Source organism: Blennius ocellaris (assembly GCF_963422515.1).
Source record: "Blennius ocellaris genome assembly, chromosome: 20".
Classification (NCBI taxonomy): Eukaryota; Metazoa; Chordata; class Actinopteri; order Blenniiformes; family Blenniidae; genus Blennius; species Blennius ocellaris.
The window spans coordinates 21,918,663-21,940,239 of record NC_137669.1 but is presented as its reverse complement, the minus strand read 5'-3'; the positions used below and the strand labels follow the sequence as shown (position 1 = coordinate 21,940,239).

The 21,577-nt window shown below is 44.8% G+C and overlaps 1 protein-coding gene across 1 annotated transcript in view; it reads left to right on the top strand.

Moving 5' to 3' along the window:
- Positions 1-1,685: 1,685 nt before the first annotated feature.
- Positions 1,686-21,577, top strand: part of sdc2 (syndecan 2) — a 51,549-nt gene continuing 31,657 nt past the window's right edge. The window contains exon 1 of the mRNA XM_080515527.1: positions 1,686-2,206. Within this exon, the coding sequence (XP_080371653.1) occupies positions 2,147-2,206 (60 nt within the window). The 5' untranslated portion in view covers positions 1,686-2,146. The remainder of the gene's footprint in view (positions 2,207-21,577) is intronic.

Genomic DNA, 21,577 nt, shown 5'->3' with positions numbered 1-21,577 from the left:
AAGTGACCGGATGGTTTGCACAAGCATTTCCTTTCTCTTAATTATGTCTCTTAAAGAAGCACAGAACCGTGTGTGTGTGTGTGTGTGTGTGTGTGTGTGTGTGTGTGTGCCTGTGTGTGTGTTACAAAGGCTTCATGCACACGGAGGAGGCGTCACTGATAAGAAAGGCAACATTTGGCTTTTGCTCTCCGCAGCAGAAAGCAACGGCGAGAAACTCTCGTCACTCAGGAGATAAACGGTTTAACTCGACCGACCCGATCGCCGGCTTTTAACGCACATTCAGCATATTTTGAAAATAAATCAGCCTGAAACACAGATTAGACGCCGGACTAAAGGTGAATGCTTGAGATAAATGGAATGCACAGTGTGGAAAACCAGGATTAGATTTTAGGAAATGCATAAGACTTTGTAGAAGAATCGAGAGACGATTCACTTTCTCAGGCCACATTTACAAGACAACAGGAACTTTTCGTATTTGTGAGTTTGGATCATTTTCCATGGCCACGTTGCACGTTTTCAAAAAGTTCCACCCCGGGAGCAGTTCAGTGGCTCACAGCACCGTCACCCAAAATGCTGTGCAAGTTTTGTGTTTACGCTTGAAATTAATCGTGTATGGCCTGAGAGGATTGTTAATCTTGAATTAGTCAATTTTTTTAAAACGTATTTTTATTTGTCTGACAATAGTAACACACTTTAATTACAATTTTCCTATTTTTCCCCACAAATGTACACAATAATTACACTTATGTTCAGAAGTTATGTAAAGGGGAAAAAAAGATAAAAAGAAATAAAATAAAATAAAATAAAATAAAATAAAATAAAATTAAATTAAATAAAATAAAATAAAATAAAATAAAATAAAATAAAATAAAATAAAATAAAATAAAATAAATAAAATAAATAAAATAAAGCTTTCTTTTCTTGTATTTATTCTACTTTGGGTGATATATGTCATCCATATTGTCTGTTTCTTTCTAAATAATTACATTTGTTAATAAAGCTCTATTTGGATTTTTGATATATCGCACAGGAAGACACATGAGTGACAGTAGAAAAAAATGGGGGGAAATGCAATATACAGAGCCAAAAGGATTTTAAAAAAATTTACAAAGATGGTCTAAAAAAGTCATGTCTGCTTTAGAGCGCCTCCAAAGTTTAACTCTCTCTAATAAAAACAATAACAAAGGAAAAAACAACCGATGGATCCGTGAAAAAAGAAGTTTTTCTTCCCCAGTTTTGCAGGTTGGGGGTGAGACAGTCCGTTTGTGCACCAGCAGGGGGAGACTTTGCCCGTAAATGGACGCTCTCGTCGGGATCGGAGGCGTCCTGCACAGACGACGCGAAACTGAGACGCTTTATCTCTTTGCCTTTGTTTGCGTTGCGCGTTTCCAACAGTGCGCACTGATCTCATTACGCACAATACAAATGATAGGTTCAGCAATTAACGGTCGTATAGCACGTGACGACCAGTGGCTGTGTGGAGTTTATGAGTTACAGTGGAATAATCAATAATCGGGTTTGGAGCGCGTCGGGAGCCGATATAAGTGCGTTCGTCGAGAGCGCGCGCGCTCACGATGAACGCACTCCGCGGAGCGTCGATCGTGCGCGCGCATCCCCACTTTGTCCTTATTTATTTCAAGTGAGCGCAGCGGGAGCGCGCTCAAAGGTGCAGAAAAAAAAAAAGAAAAAAACCCCGGCGACGCAAAGCAGACGGGTCGCGGAGCTGCTCGCGATCACACCGATTGGAAACGGGTTTTTTTTCTTTCTTATTATTTTTTTTGCATTTCGCAGGACTGAAAAGAAAAACAAACAGAAGTCCGAGGACACAGACAGAGAGAGAGAGAGAGAGAGAGAGAGAGAGCGAGAGAGAGAGGGAGAGAGAGCGAGAGAGGTGGAGGAGGAGGAGGAGGAGGAGGAGGAATAATCAAAACGCAACACGTATCCGGTGGGATTCCACTCCAGAGAGAGAAGAGAGAGAGAGACCGACGAGTTTGGTGTGAGGAAAGAAGAAGAAGAAGAAAAAGGCGAGGGGGAGAGAGAGAGAGAGAGAGAGAGAGAGAGAGAGAGAGAGAGAGAGAGAGAGAGAGACATTTCGCATCTGACATTTCGCTCGCAGCGACGCGTTTCTATTTACTAAAGAGGAATTATGAGGAACGTTTGGATAATTTTCACGCTCGGACTGACCGTCTTCCTCTCCGGGGAAAGGGTGAGTGTCTCTGTGGGAGAGGGTCGCCGGGGGGGGGGGGGGGGGGGGGGGTTGGTGCAAGGATCGAAAAACTTAAAAAAGTGTGGATTTGTACAAGTGCGGGGGAGCGAAAGGGAGAACGCGAGTCCGCGCCGGGGAGCAGCGGAACGCGGCGGCGCGTCTGCGGCGGCTGCGCATTTCTGGCTCCCTGCGCGTAAAGAAGGACCGTCGCTCAGAGGAAGGAGATTCAGGATCGCAGAATCTGATGCCGCGTTCCTTCAAACCTGCACAAACACAGCCTGCAGAGGGTGGTGGTGTTGGGGAAGGGGGGGGGGGGGGGGGGGGGTGTTTTCTCAAACGTTTGCGAATGCGTCTTCAGCCTTTAACTGAGTCACGTGAAGAAAGTTGACGATCGCCTGTTTCAGACCCGCAGGAGTGGAAAGTACTCCGTACTCACACAGAGTATTCCTACTTCGAGTCTGGGCTGAGGGACCCTTTCCCTTTCTTTTTTTTTTTACAGAGGCTGCATGTTCTCTCTGGGCCTGGCTGGGTTTTTTTACTGTCTACCCTCGGATTTGAAAAACACACATTTTATGTGACTCTTTGTTGCGTGTGTGTGTGTGCGTGTGCGTGCGTGCGTGCGTGCGTGTGCGTGTGAGACGATCCTCCTCTGGAGATGAAGCATGTCAACTGATCAGAAGCTGTTGAGTATCAGCTGAGTAACAGTGTTATGAAGATGCTGATCCCTGTGACGACCGTGCCAGTTAGTGCCCCCCCCCCCCCCCCATCATACCCATAATCCTTTGTTTGCCCTCTCCATCCGCAGCCTACTTTCCCATCCGCGTGTCGCCTCCCCCCCCCCCCCCCCCCCGCTGTCCCCTCCCTGCAGTCACAGGTCGCACTCGGCCTCCTCGCCGAGCATCATCGCCCAGCAAATTGGCCGGCTTGTTGGAATGACACGATTTTGGCACCTTTTGTGTGCAGCCCCTGTCATTACTGTCCCCTCCTGTTGTTTCTCTGTGGGCTGTGACTTTGCCCCCCCCCCCCCCCCCCCCCCCCACCCCACCCCATCTCTGTTTTCTCCCCTGTTAGAACCACTTGTCCAATTAGCTGATTCAGTCACTGTTGTTTTAATGACTCACTGTTTTGCATGAGGTCACGAGCTCCAGTTCTGCTGAATTCACACTAAGTGACCTCAGTTTTTTTTGTTTTTCTTTCATATAAGATTACAGAATGTTACCTCAAACTGCACACAGAGCTACTCATAGAGGTGAAATGGTACTTTGCTTTAGCTACACCAAAACTTACATGAATACAGCATTTATTGCACAAGTGTCTGCATTTCAGTGCAGGACACCATTTTTATCTCGAAGGACTTTAAGCAATCGTCAATGTAATTTTCAGTATGAGGGGGTCGGGTTGTGATCGAGCAGATACTCGTAAGACATATGAGAATTACGAACTCTATGCCTCTAAATCAGGAGTGTCAAACATAAGGCCTGTGGCCCGCGAGCGACTCCAATCAAAACATTTCACTGTATTTTGCGCCAGAAGTTTTCATCGGAATTGCCTTTACGCTGAGATTGTCGTGACTTTCCGCAGTAATTGTTTGGTTTTGTGAAGATATACACATTTCCATCACACACACTGTGTCTTTTCAAAGACGTCAGGTAAAATATGGTTAAAAATCACGTTTCTCCAGTGGTTTTTCGACTCTTGAAGGCCATAAAGGACAGAAAAGAGGGCTAGGAAAATAATGAAAGTGTGTAAATAAATACGGTCTGTGTGTAGCTTGCTCATTCTACGTGTGTTTGCATTTAGTTTTTCCAGACGGTGAAAAGAAGGCCGCGGTGCCAGATGCAAAGAAGAGCTCAGCGGGGTAGAGTTACTATATAAACAGTTGTTTATGATGCATTTCTGTTGTTTTTAGAAGGTTTAAAAACTGCTTAGTTGGTTTGGTAGCGGCAGCGAGGACGCAGTGGAAATGCAAGCGCAGAGTTGGGCATTAAAGACCGGCATGCTGGGTAATCTTCTAATTTAACTGTCGTCAGAAGCCATTCTTCAATCAGCCCGGCGCCTCCCTCCCTCTGTCAGTGTCCCCGTGAGCCCTGGCAGCCACTCGACACGTGAAATGGATTGTGGGGCATCGGGCCCTTGCTGTTGACGAGCGGCGGATGACCTGCCTCGGGCACATCTGTCTTGGTTTTTAATTACACGGTCGCATCACAGGGGGACACTTTAACACTCGCTCCTGTTTTCAACAAGCACATAAAAGTTTTTTTTTGGTTGTTTTTTTTTCCCCCCTCTTTGCCGAGTTCGAGACATCCGGACAAATTTCATGTCGGTCTCCATGTGTCTAGACAGACTTTGTGCTCCTCTGTTTGCTTGCATATTTGTAAAGCGCTGCAAAGTCTGAGGCGGATACTGGAGGACAATATTTGTTTGCAAAGCAAAGTGGAAACTTGCATGTTTCTTGCAAGGTGGGGCGACGACTGTGAGTCTCAAGCTGGGATTTTCTTTCTTTGTTTTTTTTTTTTTTCTGGCTTCAACCAGTTTTGGGAGGAAAGGGTCTTTTGCTGAAGTACAAGTATGAAAGTGCAGCGTTTAAATTAGAGGCGTGAAACATCAGGCCTGTGGACCAAAAACCGGCCAGCAAGAGTCTCCAATCCGGGCCGAACCACCAAGAAAATAGTAAAAACTTAGATTTTAGAAGAGATTTCTTAAAGGTATACAGGAGGATTTTCAGGAGTTTTAGGAAAGAGCCGCCCTCTCCACCGTTTGAAAAAAATGCGCATGCGCAACGCTGTACCTGCTCCCGAGACGGAACGCCTACTAAAACGCGTGCGAGAGACGTGCACGAGCCCAGTTCTCCTCGTGCACGCTCTGTTTACAAGTCACAAGTCGGCATCGCTCACATGAGCTCACTTTACGAGAAGATTTGCACCAGAGGGGGTGAAACTGTGTAAAAATGTCCGAGAATAATGCGTGGGGTCGGCCACCGGCATGATGAGAACCGTGTTGGAGTGAGCTGCGCGCAGGGACGGGCACGTACGACGGGCTTACGTCATATATCACCAGAATGATTGACAGTTGGGAGGACCAGTTATTTTGATGATCCACCCGGAAGAAGAAAATCCTCTACTATAGCTTTAAGAGCGGCAAACACTGACAGGGCTTGAAGTTGAATGGAAATGTATAAGCTTTCCAATCCAATCAGAATGTACATTTTCCAGGTAAGACGTCAGCGTCACTGACCAGAATGCGGAACACGAATCGGGAAGAAAATATCGCCTGCAGTCTTCACGTACCTATAGCAAGCGTTCGCCCACGCTATCGTCAGCGTTCACGCGATCGCGCTCTCGGGGTGAGAAATGGCCGCGCCCTGCGATGGCGTGATCCGTTGGTGATACCAAGTGATGTTTGCTGAAAAAAAAAACGTGAAAAGAAATCGCCCAAAAAACCCAGGAGCCCGTTAGCATTAGCCACGTAGCATTCGCCACACAGCCAGTCGGGATGAGTTTGTCAAAAAAAACGCAGAATGCAACAGTTTTGTTTTTAATTTCACTAGATTTTGCACGAGAAAGTTTCATTCACGTTTGTGAAAATAGAGACGGGGAAAGGGAAAAAAAACCTGAAGGATAGAAACAGTAAACTGCAGATTCCTGCTCCAGGAAGCACGTCCAGTCGCCTCCCAGCTTGCGGAGGAAGAACTCGCCGTGTGCAGATCTGCTGAGCCAGTAGCTTCACAGGGAGACACTCAGCAGATGTTGCGCTCTGTAATTTGTGTCATGTTTTGGTGTTGTTCACCTCCCGTCACGTCTGTGATTCACCGTCTCGCACTCTGGAAACGGAAAGGAGGACCAAAGCGACGTCGCACAACATGCCCGAGCAGATTAAAAAAAAATAAAAAATGACGGCGTTTCACAGAACTGCCTTTTGTTTTTCGTTCATCTCCGACTGACCCCCCCCCCCTCCACCCCCGAATATAACAAGATTGTTCATCTGCTTGGAAATAGAAACTTGATTCATAGTTGTACGGCCAGAAAAACGAGTTGGAACCGGGCTGGGATTTAAACATTACGCAACAATTTGTACCAAAAATGAAATTATTTATTGTGGCGTACATAAATAGTGATGTCGTTTTCATGTTGGCCACGAGTAGGTGGTGTTTTTCTTTGTCATGAAATCACACACGTGGAGCAGAGAACATACGTTCTAAACATCAACAACAGGAGAACACGGACACTCTAGTGAACGGACCACCAATTTGGATTGTTTATTACAGTGACTGTCAAAATAAAAGCCCCTGGAGAAGCTGGACTGGGAGTCACGACGCGCCGGAGGAAACGTCCATCTACTGAGCACGTGCAGAAGAATGTTTTACTCTGTGCTGAGATGGAGTCGGGTTTTAAAAAAAAAAAGTTTTCCTTCTTCAACGTGAAAACGTTGTCGTGTAAACGTTGTCGTGAAAACGTTGTCGTGTAAACGGCGCCTTAAATTGCACCTGATTTTACTGTTTTCCCATCGCCTGCTTTTCCCCTTCTGCTGAAACTCAGATTTGACTTTAATTACAGACAAACTCAGAATAGCAGATGAGAATCTGCTTGAATATAACTTTATTTATCTCCAATGTGTCTGATTTTCATTTGGTCGACTTCCGGTTTCTGCTGATTTGAACACACACACGTTCCCCACCTCTACCTTTCATATGGATCAATACGAAGCCCATTTAACTCTTATCACTTGCGATTCCACTGACACTCGATTGCATTGATTGGTTGTGGCTCTCTGAGCCAGAGTGAGGTGTGCACAGAGGAAAGGTTGTTTTTTCCTGCGTCTATTCAGCGGCGATAACAGCGTGACGATCCCTTTTAAGCACTTCATTTTGCAGCGAGCTTCACGATGAATAAGTAAACTGCCTGCCTGTGGACAAATACCAACTCTATTTGCTTTGATGAAGTGAGGCGAGATCAATAAAGGTGGTGGGAATGATGATAATGATAATAATAAAAACACAAGCGGCGGAAAAAAAGGCAGGGAATGAAGGGTCACAGTGGAGGACGTGGATGGAAAGGATGTGGAGCCTCGCTGAAGCGCGAGGACAAACGCCGCAGCCGCCGCTTCTCCTGCTCCATTTTTATCGACGCTCTTTTATTTTTGCATTATAACCTCGAAATTCCTCAAAACGAAAACCCCCGCTCGCGTCCCTACTGGAAAAGCGTCGCTTCCCGCAACGTTTCGAAGACGATTTTCACGGAAACACCGAAAGCGGTGTAGTTACCATGCCAGGCCACTAATGGGCGCTGTTTTTTTTTTTTTTTTTTTTTTTTTTAAATAAAACCACATACACAGAACAAAACAGTGTAAACATTCACAATGGCAGTACACAGACATAGACAAATTTGCCACCGTTATTGTTATTGTCCTTCCATTGAGCAGAAGAACTAGTCACTATCGGCCATTGGAGCTCATGCTACGACTGGCATTAAGAAAGTAGTTCTATTCTACTCTACTCTGCCGTTTCCATGGGGACGGGGCCTGAGCCTTTTCCCAAAAGTTCCACCTTGGGTGCAGTTTTCCAGAAGTGGAGTTTTCAGTGGTTCTGCAGCCTGAGATTCGTACCGACGTGCCACCTCGACACTGCAGAGCCCTTCGGTGTGTGTGTGTGTGTGTGTGTGTGGGGGGGGGGGGGGTCTGCATTAAACCAGTCCCTGTCTGCCAGGCATTATGTAATCGTTAATGGACTCTACAGGAGGAAGCTGGACCGCTGAAAACACACGGCCACCCTCCTCCTCCTCCTCCTCCTCTTCCTCCTCCTCCTCCTCTTCCCTGAATCCATCTGTGTCCACGCATGAACTGTTGTTTTGTCACCACACAAGCACCCAGGCAGGCCATGCTACCACCCCCCCCACACACCCCCCCACCACCCCCCCTTCTTGTTGCCACATGTCTGCCAGCGTGGTCACGATGTGGTCTGGCCTTCACGCCGGGTAGGAAAGTGTCTTCCTCTCACTCAGCTGGGATGAATGAAGGATGAAGGAAAGGAACCTTTTTTTTTTTTTTTTTTTTCTTGCCCTCCATTTTCTCCCCCCGTCTCTCTTCGAGCACTTGCTCACATCTGCAGGACGTATGTGTTTTTGAAAGCCTTCCTCCCCCTCTCTTCGTCGCCCCCCCCCCCCCTCCTCCTCCTCCTCCTCTTGTTGACGAGTTGGAGAGGTTTTTTTTTTTTTTTTCCTTTGGCAGGAACTTGTGCATACTAGTAAAGACTCACAAATAGTCTCACTCCACCGACTGTGCATGTGTTTTTGCACCCGTGGCTGTTATTTATTTATTTAAATACCCCCCCCCCCTCCTCCATGTGGACGTGTTTGCCTGAATTCGTGGCCACATATTTAAAATACACACTGGAGGCGCAGGGAAAACACATTAGGGAGATGTGGCTGCAACAACAAAAAAAAAAGCAGCCGGTCCTGGTTTACTTGGAGCAGCGGCCTTTATGTTTGCGGCAATCTCTTTCATATTGCACCACGTAAATCACCAATACTTCCCCCTCCGGACCCGTTTTTCCTCGATATAATTAGTTTAGCGAATGGAAACTTCCTCGGCGGGACGGCGACGGGAGGGGATCGTGGCTGTGATCAGGAAAAATAGGGAAAGACGTCTGCTTTCTCTCTTTCTCTTTCTTCTTTTTCTGTTTTTTTACCGCCTGCTGCTTTCCAGTTCAAGGTGGGAAAGGAGGAGGAGAGGAAGGAGAACAAAGGGGGGGAAATGAGTTTTGTTTTTGTTTGATTTTAACACGTGGTTATCGATTAACTCGTGGTTTTATATTATAGTTAAATATTTCTGTTCACTTCTACATGTTTCCACTGGTGTCAAACATGAGGCCAAACGAGAAACATTGATTTATTAACAAAAGTTAGTGTTGTGTTGATACGTCCCTGGTTTGAGTTCTGACCTTTCCACTGGGCAAACGGTGTAGCCTTGCTTGTCACGTAGACTACGAAACAAATAAAAAAACAACCTTTGGCCAACGTTGGGGTAACTCCTGTTAATTCTTTGAGCAACTCAATACACCACCTTGTGGAGCCAACTGGTATTGCAAGAAGAATGTTTTTCTTTTTCCATTCTATTCTATTCTTGTAAAACTGACTTTACTCAGCATACAGCACATTAGAAGATTATTTAGTGGACATCAAGACTCTTGTCAGTTTAATTTGAGGTGATGTCAATTTGACGCTAAACAAATATTACACGATGCACCCTAATAAGTGTTCCTTTGCTCAAAAATGTGAGGACATTGTTTGAATGAGACCTTGTTGTACCCGATGTATTTCATTGAGAGACATGAAGTATAGAGTTTACTCTGCTCAAAACAGAAAGAAAAAACCAAAAACGTCGTACCTTGCCTCAATGTAAATCAGGGATTCTGACGCTGTATGGCTCGGGCAATAACTCAAAGTAAAATAAACAGTTTCCCTCTGAAGCTGTATTAAATGTCATTAGCCGTGGACTGTGGTCACTTCGGGTTTTGGCGGTTGGCTTGTTAAAGGACGGAGCGAAAGCAAATGCCGCTTGTGAAAACCGTCGCGCTTTGTTCTGCCGATAGACAACGACGTGAGCGGCAAATGCGTTCCATGTGTCCACAATCCAGAAACCGGTGGATATATGAGGCCATGACGTCACCCCCCCCCCACCCCCCCCCCCACCCCACCTCTCATCTTAACTCCAGAGATTGCTGTGGAAAACAGGACGGCACATTTAACACATCTGCGCTCACTCACGTTTACGAGCCGGCTTTATCGTCTCTAAAAAGGCACCAAATTGATATCTACAAACTGGCGTTTTCTCCGAGCAAGAAATATGTCCCTCTAATGTCTGGCGCTTCCATTATTTCCCTCACCATCTTAAGTCGAAACAGCCACCAGCGTGTAAATCACGCTCTCCGCGCCGGGCGTGTCATCCACCGCAAATTATACTCCCCGCAATCACTTCATTTAAAGCTGTTTTCATGAGATTCCTGAGGGCCTTTTTGGGGAGAGAGCTCGGTGAGTTGGAGAAGGGAATTCATTTGTGGTTGATTTTTTTATCCCTTCTGAATGCGTTTTTTTTTTCTTTTTTCCATTAACCTGTTTCAATTTAGTGAAATGCAGCAACTTTATATACTCGAGTGCTCATGAATATTCATTTACGAGAGGTTGTTTGTTTTTGTAAGCGGTTGCAAGAAATCAAGACAATCTCCTCTCCGGTCTCCATGTGGGGTCGGAAGCTTTCACACCCGTCCACACCAGGAAACCAGCCCAAACCAGCTGTTTCTGGCCTGTCGTCCACACGAGGTTGGGGTTTTTTTTTGAACACGGGTCCCAGAGTGGGGACATTTTAAAACCCCGGCTTGTGGCAATCAGACAAGCTCCGGTGGAGCTGCAGCCGCTACTGACGCTAGCAGCAGGAGGAGCAGGGCCATAGACCTATAGAACTAGAACAAGAAGGCCGTTGCTCGGCTAATCCCCCGCCGGAGGGCTTTATATTTTCTCACAAAGCCAGCTCTAAGGCAGCACACTTGGTACACTAGAGGGTGTTCCATGGGTCCTAGTAGATAATTATGTAGAATCTGAAAGGTCTTCTTCATAAGCTATGTCAAAATACGTCTCCAGAGCCCAAAAGGTGTTTTTATGCACTTAGTGACCCTGTGACCTGATATGCAAATGAGGTCATGGTCACCATGGTGCCCCTTCTCCCCAGGTGGAGTGTCCATGTGTGAAGTTTGGTGACTGTGGGCCCAGGAACTGCTGAGAAATGAGGAGAAATGTTTATATGAAAATACATGTATTGTGCAACCATGACGAGCAAACTTCAGACCCTACCGATCTTCAAGGTCAAGGTCAAGTCACTTGGTATGCTGGAGGGTGTCCCCAGAGTACTAGTAGGTGTGTATAAAATTTCAGAGCCCTAGCTCAAAAACCTAGGCCTCCAGAGCCCAAAATGTGTTTTTAAGCACTTCGTGACCCTGTGACCTACTTAATATGCAAATTAGGTCAAGGTCACCATAGTATCCCTTCCCCCTCTGAGATGTATCCACATGTGAAGTTTGGTCACTGTGGGCCCAGGGGTTGCCGAGATATAGGTAGAAACGTTCGAACGTACGGACGTACGTACGGAGACTGTTTCAAGATCCCCCTTCGGGGCCTATCAGCTACGGCGGGGGATAATTTTAAGAGGTTTATGAGCAGCAATCTATTTGTAAATCTCTATGTGTTTGGTCTTCTTCTGCATTTTTTGGTGTGTTTGGTGAGTCACAGCGCCCCTAAAGGCCTGGCATGTGTACTACACGTCCTGAAGCTTCGTTCCTAGTTGACGTGTGGACGTAAGTTTGTTGGAGAAGGCTGGGGAGGAAAAAAGATCGTTGTTTTTTTTTCGTTGTGTGGATGTACCCTCAGTGAGTTCCTCTCACGTGAACGTATGTTCAATGAACTCCTGGCTCGTCCGTCGTCCGGCGGGTCGAAAGATGCTCATCTGTCTCCAACATTCCTCACTCACGGAAAAAAAAAACCCCAAACCCAAACACTTGAGTTTTTTTTTTTTTTTTTTCTCCACGCTCTCTCCTTCTCCTCCTCCCCCTTTAATTACAGCGTCAGTGTTTTTTTTTCAGCCGACTCTGCTGAGGTGTGCTCGATTCCCTTATTTGTGTTCGCGGGAGTTGTGATGTCAACACCGCAGATCCGTATCCCAGGATGTTCTTTTGTGGCGCTGCGGCAGACATCCAGCGCCCGAAAGTATAAACTGTGACCACATCATCAAGTCGCTCCAGACAGTGACTCACAGTGGAACTGAATGAGCTAACAGTGGTTTAAAGGGGGGGGGGGGGTTATGGTGAGCACCAATGAAATATGAATCTGTTGAGCTTTCCAGGACTTTAACTACTTTTTAACTATAAATGCTCTCTAAAGCTTGTCTCCCTTATTTGTTCTGAATCTCCCGTCCTTTTCCACTGTGATTGTTTCAGAAAGGTCACGAGATAAACAACCGTGTTACTTTTTTACGCTCCAGTTTTCTCTTTTCTTCAGCAGAACGCTGTTGAAGTGAGCCCGCAATTAAGTTGAACCGGAGCCTCCGTGACCTTTTTCTGACAGTAGTTTTTTTTTTTTTTTTTTTTTTAATCTTAAATTGTGCGGACAAATACATCTTTGTCCTCTGCAGCCTCGCTAACATTGCTTTCGATAAACGACTGCGGCCCCCTACTCTAACCTTTAATTTGACACTGAGAGACATTCAGCAATTACAAACAAATACTTTTTTTTTTTTCTTTTCCGGACGTGTGTAAATATGAGGCTGCGTTTACGACGTCATTTTCCTGTAGGGCCACTAGTGGGTGCTGTTAATTGTTTTTTTTGTAGCGAACGACACAATGTAAACAATAACAGTGAAGAACAAATCAGAAAAGCTGTGTTTTTTTCCCCCTGCGTTCTCAAAAGAGTTTCACCAGAGTTAGTTTACCTCACAGTTCTGCAATTATTATCAACATTTAAGGTCATGCTAAAGTTCACTCAGAAATCACAAAATGTTCTCAACTCAAAAACAAACTAAGGTGTAGTTCATGAAAACTTTTGTTCCAGAAACGGAATTGTTTCAACATGAACATGACCTAATTGTGATAATGTGTGCTTCAATTAAACTTTTGAATTACGAAACCCTCGTAATTTCTCGTTCCAAATATCTCCCTCGAAGGCCAAACGGAGCTTTGATTCCAGCCGGAGATACTTGGATCAAGTCGGGCCTCTGGCTCTCGGTCCAGCGGTGATTAAAGATAGATGACTCCTGTCAGAAGCTCGGCTATCTAACAGTTCACAACCTCACGGATATCCATTTTCCCAACATACAAAGTGGAAGAAACAATTAACGGAGGAGCTGGACATGTTGCTTTGTTCAACAGAGATGGAAAAATTACCAATGGATCCCAGTCCTGACTTAATGGGCTTGAACATGTGCAAACTATTATAGTTCCTCTCGTCCACGTTTGACATTTTCCCCCCCACATTCTCCTGATAACGTCGGCATTCTCCGGACGTTCAACCCTGCGAGTAAATTTGAAATAGAGCGCGCGGCCCCCCGCCGTGTCGCGCTCCGTCACTGGGCCGTGGCTGTTAAACATGATCAGAGGCACTAATGTGACGATTCTACCGGGCGAGTTAATCTTTACTAATGCATTCTGTTAACAGCCATCTGGGTTCTCAACACCGACTGTATAAACCCTCCCAGCAGAGCGCTGAGCCGCGTTAAACCCAGGAGGGGGGGGGGGGGTATTATGCAGCCCGCAGAGTGCTTCAGACCGGGGAAACCGTGTCAGATGGAATCTGCTTGGATTTTTAAATGCAAATAACACGGAGCCGCTCTTCTGACAGATGGATGATTTCAGAAGAAGAAAAAAAAAATAGTCTCTAAACGGAGATTTCCAGTCTGAATGTGTCATGTCGGCAGTCAGGTACACGGCTGACCCCCCCCCCCCCACCCCACCCCCTCTTTTTACTGGACATCTATTGTTTTGTATGGTTGGCTGCGATCAGACTGTAAACTTTCCTCTGAGAGTTCAATATTACAAACTGAAAGAAATTGAGTCACAGGAAAGCTTCTCCATTGTCTCATCCTCCCCCGATTGGTGTCAAGCGTTCGCTCTCTCTGCATAACGGGTGTCAAACATAAGGCCCGTGGGCCAAAGCAGGACCGCCAGAGGCTGAAATTCGGCCCAAGCACCAAGGAAATGGTCAAAATTGCACACAAAAGAAAGCATTACATTTGAAACAAAGCTTTCTTTAGAGGAACGACTGAATAAAACACTGGAAACTGAAATGTCTGCGCTGCCACTATGCTATGCTATCGCTATAGCTACCAAACTAGCATTAGGCTCAAGGAAATGGTCAAAATTGCACACAAAAGAAAGCATTTCATTTGAAGCAAAGCTTTCTTTAGAGGAACGACTGAATCAAACACTGAAAACTGAAATGTCTGCGCTGCCACTATGCTATGCTATAGCTACCAAACTAGCATTAGCCTCAAATGGACATTTGCACCATTAAAATTAATTCTATGGTGAGATTGCTGTAATTTTTCGGAGCTATTTGTTCATATTCGGAAGGTTATGATGTCATTATTTCACCAGTCTGGTCCACTCAGGACGAGAGTGGGCCGAATGTGGCCCCTGAACCAAAATGAGTTTGACACACCGCTGATCTACATTATCACTTCAAAAGGCCCGTCTTAATAGCGCCTTCAGCCAAGGTCATAGCTTCACTTCTAATCCGGATCATTTCCATGCTGCGGTCAAATCCGTTTTCATGGTGTAATGAAGGCAGGGGGCGAAGTTTGATTACTGCGATGGTGACAATTTGCTTTAATGAGGCGATTGGGTGGCTGAGGGAAGCGGCTGTCCCGCCCCTGCAGACGGAGTTTCACATCCATGAAAAATGGTTAATAGTTGATATAAAGAGGATTTGCAGAAACTTTCAAGCCCTTTTATATCAGTCTTCAGCGTATAAAGTCTCCACTTTTATAATTCACATGAAGCGTAACCTGTTAAAGCACAAGAATCCCTTTGGATGCAGAAAAACACCCCTTTTTTATATTCAACATGTGACCAAATATCACTCTGACACACATTTTCACTGGGGTCTGGGTTACTCTAGGTTTCTTCTTAAGAGGGTAAAGTACATGCACATGTCTTCTTAACGAGTTAGTGATTCCATGAAATATTAAAAACACTTTGCTCAGACTGTTTATAGCGTGGCCGTCTGGTAAAATAGAGCTGAAAAGGCTAAAACGATGACACTCAGTTCCATATTTCTTGAATTTATAACAGGATTTTAGCCGCAAAATGCAAACAGATGGCACATACAAGTGCATTTAAAACTTTGCATTACAATGTTAAAGTTAAGTTCTCCTGTAATTAAATCCCATTGTTGTTTCTCAGTTTAGCTTAAAGATCATGACATTAAAATATACATGATATCAAAGTATTAAAGTTTTACTTTTTTCCAATTAAAGAAAACATTTCTTTACAACTAAAACTTTAATAATGCTGGGAACTCGCAGTTTCCATAGTAATAACTGACAAAACAATCAACACTTAATTTATTCTCCAGCATTTCGAGATAGGACGTATATTTTGTAACAGGAGTTTCATAACTCCGACACTTTTATATTCCACTGGTACATGGACATGTCAGATGATTATTTATCCACAGAACTCACAGTTGTTCTAAAAATGTGTAAAAGTCAAACCGGTGGCACAGATTCCTCCTCTGCAGTCTCACCCGAGTTTGTCACACAAGTTTGGTTCAGATATAACAGAGTTGAAATCACAGTGTTGAGCGCGGCCCAACACCAAGGGGAATTCCAGCAATTTAGCTCACTGGAATTAGTTTTGGGGTTTTTTTTTGTTAACAGAGAAAACGACCCAGCTTGCTCCGGCTCTGATGAGGGCTTCGTCAAATTTGAGGAGAAAAGAAGAGTTTCGGAGAGGCTGTGTTAGAAAACACTGAACAAGAAACAGACATAAATGAATATTGAGTAAAATTTAATATCATTCCTGCTCCGTTTCCTCACCAGGTCAGAGTTGTTTCACCACAGTCAACTCCCGGCTCGGGATCGGTTGGGTTTCGTTGGACGACGGCGGATTTTAATAAAGGTGTCGATGATGTGATTGACCTCCGTTTTGACCTTTATGGCATCTTCGTTTCACGCTCCCGCCAATCAGCTTCCAACCCCGGAAGCTGGAGCGGGAGGCTTTAAGTAGGTTTCAAAGTGGAATTAGAAAATACCCCCATAGCGTTTTTGGGCCTCGTGTTTCCACGACAACGGAGCTCGGACTCAATGAAAACGTAGCTTTTTTTAAAAAAACGGCTAACGAGGAAGAACGTTTTGAAAAGGCTCGCGCTGCTTCTCAATGGAAAAACACAACTTTAAAAAAAAACATACATTCAAACTCTGTTTCCATGGAAACGGGGGGGGGCAACTTTGCAAAAAATGCTCTGTCTCCATAAAGATGGAAGGAAAACTACTTTTCTGAAACGCTCCTACACTTGTCTCCAAAAAAAACAAGGAAAAACAACGTTTCTGAAACATTTCGTCGGTTTATTCGTCTGTCCACACAAATGTCCTTGTCCTCCCATTGTTAATGTTTATAGCCCGCTATTCTCTGCCGCGACGTGTAGTTTCATTGCAAAAACAGCCAACAGCACCCTCGAGTGGCTCGACGGAGAAACTACACTTGTTTTAAAACGTCGCCGTGTAAAAGACAGAAACGTGAAGAGCTGCGGCGAAACATCTGTTGCCAGGCGGATCTTTGATAGCGGCTGCTGTTTAGTGTGTGTGTGTGTGTGTGTGTGTGTGTGTGTGGGGGGGGGGTATATACGACTGCAGCCCCTGCCCCCGGCCTTCGCAGCATACCACCGGCTGTTTTTTTAAGTTCCCCCTTGAGCATCAGCACCTCAGCACAGCTCCAAGTCGTCTCTTGATTTTTCTTTGATCTTCTTCCTGCCGTTACCTCACGACGCCTCCTCGGAGACGTTGGCATCGGCCACGAGTTAAAACCCGGAGCGCCGGTCCCACCTTGTTGTCTCAGGACCGTTCAGGAAAAACGAAGGCCTGCAGTTTTTCCACAGACCGCACATTCTTGGTCAATTGCAGCATGAGGGGGGAAAGAAACTGGCAAAAGCCATGTAGTGAGCAGAACAGCAGAGGCTTGGCAGACGCACCAAAAGCCATTTTTAGCTGCAGGAGTTTTGGTACCGATTTTTAAAAAAAAAGGAAATTCTCCTCCGTGATTGGGCTCTTGCTAATTTTTTTTTAGGATGAAAGTGTGTTTCCATCTTGATGCTTTGGCACTCGTTCAGACTTTCATCTTATTCTCTCGCACAGTCATTAAACATTGAGGATGCAGCCTCGCTGTGGCGGCGGCGGCAGCAGCACCGGTTGCCAGAATTCAATTATTTACACGGGCCGGAACGTGAATGAGGAATTTTTTTTTTATTTATTTATTTTTTTACACCGTCTTTTCCAAACGCAAACTCACAAGAATGACGGGCCAAGAGAGGGACAGTCGTTGTCCTCCTCGCCCCCGATCTTCAAAAAAAAAAGTGGCTTATTCATTTCAACCAATCGCAGCCGAGCGGCTTCCGTGAAGCTGTTTTGTTTCGACGAGCGTTTCTTACACCTACCTCGCTGGTCTGCTTTCCGTAAACAAGATCGGGCGAGTTTATCGAGCGCAGTGGAAGTTGTGTACGCTTCTTTGTGCAATTTGATAAACGTGCGAGCCAAGTGGACAATAAAATTGATTTATTAGAGACTTTGATGTTGTTTTTTTTAGTTGATTCTTTCTATTATAGAATTGTGACCCACCCCCACGGAAAAGTGGCCTGTGTCTCAACACCTTACATCCATACTCAGAAAACAGATGATATATAATATTAAAACAAGCATTGGTTAATATTCTATTGCATGGGAAATCTACAGCATGGAAAGGTTTATGTACATGTATGAATAAATAAACCTAAACTTGCCCTTTCTTACCATTTCTATTTTGTATACAAAGATTTCTAAATTTTTGTGAATTAGTGCCTCGTTTTGAAATCGTATATATGAAAGGAAAGATCAAATAATACACAAAAGCAGCGACTTATGACATGTAACAAATAATAATTATATTAAATATGTATTTTACAACATTTTTATTAGCAAAAGGTAAAGATTCATATTCGTCTTTACCGAATGAGGCATGTACCCAAGGTCAGGTTTTATATAACCCCCTAACCCTAACCTTAACTTTACCCAATTTACCCGCTAAACAAATGACAACTGAATGCAAACAAATCTTACATATATAAGAATACCACAAAATAATAAATCCAACCGTCAACAAACAATTTGAGATAGCACACAAAACTTTATTCACAAGCTTCATTTACACTTATTTAGTGACATAACCAGTTTAACAATGAATAGTAATAATTTGTTAAAAAATATAAATTGAAACTGAAGGTTGATTCCCCCCCCCGATGACAAAAACACAAAAATAAAGTCGGATAAACCCACTTTAACCTGCAGCCATTAAACCGTCCAACCAATAAGAGAAAAACTGAGGATTACATGTTTTTTTCCCCACATTCTCTTGCTATTTGTTGGGTTTTAATCCAAAGTGACGTTTGTCGTCTTTCACATCCATAATGACTCATTGAGTCTCATCTGCTTTATGTCTTGTCTGTTCGTGGCGTATCTCTGTGGCAGCGTTAACGCCACCGCGAGCCGGGTATTAATGCGACTTTTTCTTGGTTTCTTGGTCAACTTTTTTTGCAAATGGAAAAAAATTTGGTCTAAAATTTGGAGTCTGTGTGCGTTTGTGTCTCTGAAGGACTGGAAACTTGTCATGCCTGCTATAATCAGCTGGGATCGGCTCCAACCCCCCCCCGACCGTTCATCATTCAGGAAAAGTAATAAATAAGCCCAACCATTAATTAATATTTTTGTTGTTTTTTTTTGCAGCTTTTGCAGGGAGAAATTAATTAATGATTAAAATTCTAATTTCCAATGAAAGGTGAATTAATTAGCTGGTTTGTTTTGGCTCTGCCTGAAAGTTGCCCAGACTCTTAAAGTTGCATGAAGTTAAACCATTTGAATGAACAGACGTGGAGAAATAGCGAGGCCGCTGGCGTTTCGCCTGCCGAGGTCGATTTATTGTGGACTGGAGCCTCGGCAGGCGAATCTCTAGCATGTGCCAAGTGACTCGACGCCGCTAATCCACGCAGGTAACCGGAGTCACATTAAAATCCACCGATCTCAGTGGTTTGCATATTATTACAGTGTTTTCAAGGGGGGCCGGGTTGCTAGTCCGACGCCCTGGTCTGTGCTTTACGTCTCACGGGCTTCATCCACACTGCAGGTCCTGACGCTCAAGAGCCCATTTCTTTGCGTGGTTATTCACAATACATTAAAACGTGCCCAAAGTCTTATCCCGAAGTGAACCTGCACGTGCAGAACCCTGGCACGCTGGTTTGTGCCAGGGTTGCCAGATCTGACTCTTGACGGAGGCCTGGGTCTGGCGTGTAGAAAATTTGGAATTGCGACAATCACATGGTCACAAAATAGATTAGATATGAGTCATGAGAAAATTTAAATTGGGTTGCATTCGGCTGCAGTGTGAAAATGGTGAGTGGGGGGTGGGGGGGGGGGGGGGGGGTTGCCAGGTGTGATGGTTCCAAAAAAATACGATTTCTGAGGAGGTACAACTTGGACCAACTTGTCCCCAATGGGATTTCCACCCAAGTTAATGAAATGGATCCAAACGACAAGCGTATATGAATTTAGTACCAATGTACTTAAAGTCGTTTTAACTTGCGGTTGTGCAGACGACAGATGAAAGAACCTGTGTGGCGGTAGACCTGACACAGTCGGGCTCACGGCTCAGCTCGTACGCCCGTAATTAGACGGCGTCATTAATGTGCAATTACATGAGTCACGCTGAGCCCACATTGGAGGGAGTCACACTTTGTGCTTGGGCCCACCGTGCGCCATCCTTTTCACTTTAAAACTGCATCTCCATCCTCTCCTCTCCTGTTTCCAGGCTGTAATCTGAAACCAGATCAAACCTCATACATAACAACATATTTGACAGCGTCTGCATGGTGCCGGTGGACCGCTGACCCTCTTTGGTGCCGACACGCATTCTGAAAAGCTCTGATAAATGAAAAGTCAGTGTCTTAAAGGAGTCATCACCTGGTTTTCTTAATGTATCCAGTGTCCCTTAACTTGTCTTCGAATCAGAATTTCTGACCCTTTTTCATACCGCAGCTTTCTGTAACGAGAGACTCCAGGAGTGTTTCCCTGCCGCTGCTCTGCTGGCTGGCTACAAAATGTGGAATGGATTTCCTGAAGGGAGGCGGGTCTCAATGAGACGCGGGGTAATGAGTCAGGAAATCCAGTCCACAGTTTGCAGCCAGCTGGCAGGCTAGCAAAGTAGCACTGTGCTATCCAACTTTTCTTAACAACATGTCGCTGTTTGGATGGATTTTAAACTCAAAACACCGCAAAGCAACACGGCAACGTGCAATGTCTGCCGAAGCAACGCAGCAACATGGATGTTTGCAACGCCGTAGTACAGCAAGGTGCCGCTTTGCCAACAGACGTCACCGTTTTGAAATTCCAGCTCTCCAGGAGAATGACACTGAGAGCAGCCTCATATAAAATCAACAATAATTATAATGATCATATTGAAACAAACAGAGCTGCGGTATCGAAATAGTATCAGCAGATATCCACATTCAGGTATCGGTATCGGCAGATATCCACATTCAGGTTTCGGGATTGGAAGCGAAAAAACGTGGATCGGTACTTCCCTAGTGTATATATGATGTTAGCCTCCTGTGTCGAACGCAGTAGAATCAAAAACGAGCTTGAAAAACGAGCACAAATGGAAAAACGCGGCCACTTTCAAACTCCAGATTTTCAGTACCAACTGACAACAAATTCCATGTTTTATCAAGAATTTGTAATTTTCTTTTCTAGGCGGCAACTCCTTTAAAGTGAGTCAGTGTGAATTTTGCATAATAAATTCCACAACCCCCATTTCGAAGCGTTCCAGTGAGTGGAATAACAGCGTGCGATCCAGACTCGCCGGCTACGGGACTATAAATACAAGCTCGCGCGTTCTGAACTATAAGTGACGGCAGTCGGTACTGGAACAAAGGGCAGCGAGCTCACCCAGTCACTCCCTACCTGCTCTTTCTCAACTCCTCAAAAGTTTGCGCCTGAGTTTTATTATTTTGCGGCACGCCAGCTGAGACGAACGCCGTTTTATCTGACAGCCAGCGAGCTGTCAGAAGTCTGCCGCTTGGCTTTGCTTTTTTTTTTGAGCGAGGGCGAGATGGAGAGCAAGCAGACGCACGCAAAAAAAAAAAAAAAAAAAGAAAAGAAAAAAGTAGCGAGAGGAAGCGACACGAAAGAGGAAGGAGCTTGTTAAAACGGCGAGAAAAATGATTGCGGACAAACGCAGCAAACAAACTTCGCGAGAGATTTGTGGTTTTGTTTTTTGGCCGTGATCTTCATTGTTCAGAAAGGCTGCCGTGGCAGATTTAGCGTTCACGTTCCTGCCACGGCATTAAGTTTCTGTATAATATCAATTGCCAGGAAGAGTTCACGGTTGCATATACAATCTTTGCTATATTTATGCCATGCAATGTGGTGGAAGTAGTCAAATTCTGCAAACTTACACCTGGTTTACCATTTATAGCTTTAAAAAAAATTGGAATTCCTGCAGTCTTGAGTCCTGACTACAACACTAGGGATACCACACTGAAGTAGTATTTAGCACCATTGGTTTAGCATGAATTGCAATTACTATCAGCCAAAGAT